The 7,444-nt window shown below is 36.6% G+C and overlaps 1 protein-coding gene across 1 annotated transcript in view; it reads left to right on the top strand.

Moving 5' to 3' along the window:
- veph1 (ventricular zone expressed PH domain containing 1) overlaps nucleotides 1-7,444 on the top strand; it is a 106,407-nt gene that overhangs the window by 67,070 nt on the left and 31,893 nt on the right. The window contains exons 7-9 of the mRNA XM_015378278.1: nucleotides 3,497-3,717; nucleotides 4,868-5,095; nucleotides 5,456-5,817. Coding sequence (XP_015233764.1) covers nucleotides 3,497-3,717; nucleotides 4,868-5,095; nucleotides 5,456-5,817 — 811 coding nt within the window. The remainder of the gene's footprint in view (nucleotides 1-3,496; nucleotides 3,718-4,867; nucleotides 5,096-5,455; nucleotides 5,818-7,444) is intronic.

Genomic DNA, 7,444 nt, shown 5'->3' with positions numbered 1-7,444 from the left:
CCTGTTGTTGAAGCAGAGCTACCAAGTGTCTTCTAACCAATTTATCAGAACCTTGCTTACTGCGCATGTGCAAACAAGGCAGTTCTTCGTCTTCCAGATTGATGAGTTCGACCAGCGCCATCTCTCTGTATGCTGCATTAAATTTGCAGTGAATGCAATTAATTTAGCCTACTCTTAAAGCTAGTTTCGCAGTAAGGCAAGTCAAGGCAAATCAAGCCTACTTTACTTATGATCCATCTTTCAATGACATTCTGGTATCGAAAGGCTATAGCACCACAAGTGGTCTTACCTGAAGACTGGAGCCAATGCAATTATCAAACTTTCTTAAAGCGGTCATACACTTTACGACTTTTTGACCTTTACGGGCACATTCTTCAGTTGTGCTGGAAATCTGTGGATCAAGCCGAGTTTAAGCCTCATCGTTTGTCCTGCATTGTGTAGTATACAGACGATAACAAGGGATTATTAGGCTCTTGTGACCATCTCCGATCAGGAATCGGAAGATCGCAAGAAAATCAAAGATGTTTGAAATTCATTCGGACTTCATAAGGTCTTTTTGGGCAAATCCTGTTGTTGAAGCAGAGCTACCAGTGTCTTCTAACCAATTTAATTTTTTTTTTTTACCAATTTAGTACTCCTTATCCTTCAGCTAACACGTAATGTCCTCATGAAGTACATTAATCACTCTGCTTGCAAAGTCCACTAGTTTATGGACTGAAGGAAAATATATTTTCTGCCATTAAATCTGAAATATGGTAATCTAACCAAAAGCCTCCGGCAACAGGGCTAAAGCCTGATCCGCTTTGTGTAAGTGCTTTGCAGGTTGAACAGGAGTTAAACAAAAGCAGAGTGGGGATGATGAAATGTGAGTGTTTTTACAAAGACCTGTGGGAAGGAAAGCACATTTAGGACAATGAAGGAGTTTATTCTTTCTCAGTTTGCTGAAAATCAGCTGCATGTGTTTGTGTTTGTTATTGTTTGCCATGATTTAGGAACTAAATAGCTTAAGGTTACACTAACTAACCCCTTCTCCAATCTGGCTGGAAATGTAAAACGAATCACATATGAAGTCACCTTTTTACCTAAACATGTTTTAAACACATTCACCATCTTCCAAAAAAGCCATTTTATTTCAAAGGCACCAGCAACAATATCTGCTCTAAAACAATAATGCTAAATGTATCCATACACTAAAACACCTTATCTGTAATCTACAGCTTTTACAATTTTAGTTTAAAAATTTAACACTACCTACCAATAAATTGCTTAGATCACTTTGAGTGTTTTTTTTTTTATCTGTTGTAAAACTTGTAATATAGGTATGGTTTTACATTTATCAGGTCAAATATTTACTGAAGGACTCAATCATTGTCACCGTCTTTGGGACTCACTCCTGTAGTGAGAAAGAGATGATTGTCCACATAGACAAGGCAAAAAACAACAATTCAAAGTGAATTACATGAATTAAACAATAAAATAGAAGAAAAATAAAAGCAGAATAAAAGGAAGTAAAGATAAAAACGTGATAAAAGCAGGTAGTAAAGCAAATAAAATTCAGGCCACAACTTTTAACTAATAATACCTCAGTTAAAAGTTTAATTACAACAGTCAAAGGCAGCTCCAAACAAATGTGTTTTTAACTTTGACTTAAAATAACTCAGGCTTTCACCACTTTTCCAGTCTTCTAGAAGTTTGTTCCAGATAAGTGGAGCATGGGAACTAAATGCTGCTCGTCCATGTTTGGTTCTAGTTCTGGGTGAACAGATGAAACTAGAACTAGAATACCTGAGTGGTCTGGGAGATTGATCCACTGACAACAAATATGTTCTGTATTTTGGTGCTGATCCATTCAGTGATCAATAGACTGACAGAATAATTTTATAGTCTATTCTCTGAGCTACAAGGAGCCAGTGGAAGGACTTCAGAACCAGGCTGATGCACTACTTTCTTAGTTCCACCATTCCAGTTAAGGTCCCAGTTGCATTTGCCAAACTCCACATTTGCATTTGTGATGATAGGTCAGAAAAGGCCACGGATGTCATCTAGAAAGCTTACATACACACAAAAATGAGATCTGAAAATTGTGACTTCCATGCTAAGGTTGTGATCTATAAAAAAAACAACTTGGAGTATAAATGTAGGGTTTCCTCACAAAAAATTCGGACCCATCCATACTGGTTTTGGAAAAAGGGCAATTAGCGACACAGAGTGCAACTGAGGAACTGAGAGCCGAAGCCATATTGTATAATTTGTCAGACTATTATTGTCACTTTGCTTTGTATGAAACCTTAATCGCACATTGAATTTATCATGTTTGTCATGTTTAATTTGATAAGATCTTTCTGATAGTTCTACTCCTGTTCATGTATGTTTTAGTTGTTTTGTTTTTCTCACAGTATAATCAGTCTAGTCATGTTAAGCTGTTTTCTTTTTATTTTCTTTGCCACTATAATATGTTTTTCAGTTCACTGGCTTACCTTATTTGGTCCCTGCTTTTGCCATCCTATTTATGTGTGAACTGGTCACATGCCTAGTAATTTCTGTTCTTCCACGTCAACTAAGAAAATTGTGTTCTGGAAGAAAGCATTTTTCCTTTTAAGTATATAACCTTTAATCTAACTGTTTTTGCCTTTGGCTGCACTGGGGTTAAAGTCCAAGTTCCAAGATTCTGACAAAGAGATTGGTGGTTTCATTGATATTTTTTGACAATGCTTAATGTAAGCAAATGCTTCAAAAACAACTTATGAATTAAGATAAATGCAGCTTTACAGCTCTTCCAATACTAGTGAAAGGCATTTTATTGCAATGGTTTGGTCCAATAAATGCATCAGCACTAATTAAGTGAACATTACTGCAGTCTTTCACAAAAAGCACACAGGATTAAACTGAAAAGGGTTGAATTGTTTGTCATCTTCAAGCAAAGGAGGAAGTATTGTGAAGCCGTCGTCATTCCTTCTTCCCTCCGAGCAGAAAGTGGCATTGAAAGACATTGAAAAAAATGTTTTCAACATTCTTTCAACGTCTATTAGTGGACTAAAGTGGGAGAAAAGCATATTGATCAAACACAGCACAGTTTTTAACAACTACTGTATTTCTAGAGTAAATCCAGACTTGAAGGACCCATCGGATTTAGATAAAACAACCAACAACATCTAAATGACATCTGTTGTTTGGGGGGTTTGGTTAAGGATGGGGAACAAAAATGTTTGCCCATTTTAAAATGAAAAAAAAAAAAAATACATCTGTAATATTGCATTTCCTTGTTTTCTCTAAATACAGATCTAAATCTATCATAGTCGGATGCAGCTCCTCTTTTTCTTTCAAGCGTTACACCAAAGCTGAAAGACTGATTTTTGAGGAACACATTTTAATAACAGATTTTCATCTTTTATTCGAATAATTACTATTCAGTAAACTCTCATGGTGTTGTTTTAAAAAAAAAAAACATTACTTATGGACTCTCTTTAAAAAAAATTCTGTTTCTGCTTTTCTCCAGACCCATGCCCACAGCTCACTGATCTACCTGGTCTCCCTACTTGGCAATATGGAGCACAGCTTTCACCACACTCTGCTGCAGGAGATCAGAGCTCTGACTGACAGATACCCGTCATTACTGGGAGGCTGTGGGAAAGACATCTACAGGATGAGCAACTCATTTACTGCCATAGCCAGAGTACTGGAAAGACGACTGGAGGACAAAACAACCCTTCAGTGCAGGTGGGAAAAATGGCAGAAAAAGTCTTGGGTTTGTTCTAAATTTGACTGATTTATTCTGAGCCTTATGTAAATTCAAAACATACGTACATATTCCCCTTATTTCTATTTCTAACTAATAATATATGACACAGTTCCTTATTAATACTCATGGGTTGCTAATTATGTCAATTCTGACCAAAAATTTATTAGGTATGTTTTTATATTATTGTTTACTTATAAACATTAAGTTATCATTATTTTTCTGTCAATCAAACATGTTCTGAAAGACAGAGTAGAAAGGTATTATGTTATTCAACCTTTGCTTATGAAATTGTATGCAGCTCAAGGTCTGAGAAAGTTTAAACATTATGAAACTTAGCATGTCGGCCATTAGTTAAGTTTTTTTTTTTTTTTTTTCGATCTGTTTGGTCATGAGTTGTTCTCACCTTTTTGTTTTCACACTTGCTAAAAAACATCAAAAGTATTTATTTGTTATTTTCATTTATTTACCCTATCTACCATTCTAAGGTACAGACTAAAAACTTAATTTTCTTAAGGCCTTTTAAAATTAAAACAGATCTGATTTATATGTTACTTACTGTTGCTCTGTCTGGATCAGAGGATTAAGGGCTTCGAATGTTGACAGAGAACATGAAGTCATGGGTTGCAGGATGTTGTTACAGCTTTACAGAAACACTAGTTCAGATGTAACTTCTGTGAAGGAAAAACCTAGAAGAGAGAACATGAAGTTATTTGCAATAATAACAGCAGATAATGGATAAGTGGAAAATGGGAGGAAAAGAAATTTGAGGAAAAGAGGTTATTTTTATAAACAAAAAAGTGAGTCATTCTACCCTAGTGTTACTGTATGCTAGCTTTAAACATAGAGCACAAAGTGCAACCATAAAAGGATACAGAAATGCATCAATTTATTTAGATGTGCAGACGTTAACATGGATTTGTTTGGCTGTAGTGTTCAAACGGCAGATTTTTACTCTAAACAGAGATCAAGGGATAATGCTGCTGGTTTCTAAATAAAATACTTTTAAGGTACAGGAAAATAAAATAAAGAGAACATCTAAATCTTTGGAACTGAAGCCAGAGGCAAAGATGAGGCAAGAGGCTGAATTTAAGTCCTCATGCAATCTAATGTAGTTTTGTTTTGTTAAAGCGTGGATGAAGCACATCCATCTTCACGTGGATCACTACCCACCGGTAGAGTAGGAGGAGAGACGTCTGAGCAGCGACTCCAGGTAAAAGTCCAGAGTTTTGAGGAGAAAACACAGGATGTGGGAACAGCTGAGGAAGAAGAGGAACGGGACGATTCCCCTGCTCCGCTGCGACGCCACAGCCTGAGCCAAAGCATCAGGGAGGAGAGACGGGAGATGAGATTCAACAGGTTAGACTGTTCAGATGCAACCTCACCACGACATATATCTGTGTTGATCAGGGATTTGTGCAGTTTGTTAATATTTCTTGTCAACAGCTGATTAATGGGGTAAAATGGTTGCATTAACTAAAGCATTGCACAGAAAAAGGATATGCAGGATATGATGGATATGATGAAATAATGTTTCAAACAAGATGTCCATCTTAATTCATGCAGGATAAGGGACATGAAAAATAAAATTAGCTAATATTTTTATCGTAACAATAATATTAGAGCTTCAGAGTTTGATCCCACTGAGCCTCCAAATGTTGTGCAAACATTGAACAATTTAGATTTGATATTTTGTTTATTTTTCATGGTTGTCAACAGGTCAAAGAGCCTGGCGCTTCATACCGCTCGTTCACGCTCCATCAACTCAGATACACTGGAGGACAGTGAAGGGGTGGAGCCCAGCACGGACAGCTGTCTTTCCAATACTCTGTCTAATCAGCACTCGGACTGCCGTGAATTTTCAGTAGGAGAAAGGAAACTGAATGGTGAAAACTCCCTGTATGTCACAGGGGAGAAAAAGTCAGAAAAAACTCAGAGAAAAGAGGTGAACAGAGCGGAAGCGGCGCAGGAAGAAGTTGACAGACTCTTCGTCCATTTAAGAGACAGTATGGAGAAGATCAGAGATTTCTGCAAAGATATGGTGAAGCGGATTCCGGTACCAGAGCATTGTGTAATTGAAGGTAAACTGAACTTCTTTAGGGTCTTTCTGAAGCCAGAACTAGAATTTCAACGTCCTGCAAAACAATTAACACAGCCTGAACCTTTCCGTATTTATGTCATACCAAATATACACTAAAAGCCATGACAGTGACATTTTGTATTACAGACCAAGTTATTAGCGGAATGAATTATAAACATGGTTTCCTTTTTTTTTTTTTGTTTTTTTTTTTTTAGCAAAACATCCAAGGTGTTGCATATTTGCATTTATCCTATTTGAGGTAATAGTTTGCTAAAAGATTGGAGACAGTGTTTGTTTTATTTTTAAGGTTATGAGCTACAAATACCTTTTTCCCTTTTTCATTAGTTGCAATTTAATTCGTTTTAGTACAGTTTGACTCACTTTTTCAACTTTTCCATTTAGCAATAGTTACATGAATCTACATCACTATTTTCCCTATCTGCTTGGTTTCATATCTAAATGCACTTAGTTCTTCTAGAACTGTGACGTCTGGTGCGACCTGCCCATGAATATAATAGCTAATATATTTAACAATTAATTTCATGATGTAAATACTATCTGTATGTTTACTATAGCAAGTTAGTATTAGGTAGCATTAGCTTATCGTCCCTCACATCCTCCACTCTATAGCTTCCCTCCTTACTCTACCTATCCAAAGTGCTTTGTCTTGCCTTCTCTAGATCCCTTGCCTTCTATTTTACTATTAGCCTGACTTACAGTAAATCAGCAGCTAATGAAGGTGAAAAAAGGAAATAGCTAACTAATATAATCAGGGAAATTATTTTTACCTTTTACACCCAGTGGGGATGCTTCGCTATGACAATCCCTCAAACATTGCAGTGAAACTAAATAGTAATGAAAAACCCAGCATGGAATAAATTAATGGCCTGTATTTATATAGCCCTTTTTCAAATCAGGAGATTCGACCAAAGTGCTTTACACTACATTCAGTCATTCACCCACTCACACACTCACATGCTGATGATGGCAAACTACATTGCACCCACAGCTGCCCTGGTGAAATGTCTTGGTGAAATGTCTTGCCCAAGTACACAAGGACACTGATACCAGAGCCGGGGCTTGAACTGACAACCCTTTAGATTGCAGGGCAAATTCCTGCACCCGACGCCACTGTCACCCAGTGTCGCCCAATAAAGAGCTAAAGTATGGTGGCCCAGAAGTGTCAAGACTAATACAAAAGCTGCAACACAAATACAAAAGCTGCAACACAAATACAAAAGCCGCAACACAAACACAAAAGCCGCAACACAAATACAAAAGCTGCAACACAAACACAAAAGCCGCAACACAAATACAAAAGCCACAACAGCAATATAAAAACCACATCAAAATAGCCACAACGGAAATATAAAACTGCAACAGAAGTTACACAACAATTGGTTGTTATACACATAGACATTATATACATAGAAGCCTCATTGGACGCTGGCCGATGTGCCTATAGGGCAGCCATCTCAGATAAGACCACAGTTAAGACAGCTGCTGTCAGAATGAATAGGAGTTTTCTTAGATCTCATTTTAATCACATATAATATATATATGTATATATATATATATATATATATATAAATATATATATATATATATATATATATATATATATATAA

The sequence above is a fragment of the Cyprinodon variegatus genome, unplaced genomic scaffold (assembly GCF_000732505.1).
Source record: "Cyprinodon variegatus isolate N-32 unplaced genomic scaffold, C_variegatus-1.0 Scaffold168, whole genome shotgun sequence".
Taxonomy (NCBI): domain Eukaryota; kingdom Metazoa; phylum Chordata; class Actinopteri; order Cyprinodontiformes; family Cyprinodontidae; genus Cyprinodon; species Cyprinodon variegatus.
The sequence above is the reverse complement of the archived record's forward strand: the minus strand, read 5'-3'. Positions and strand labels throughout refer to the sequence as shown.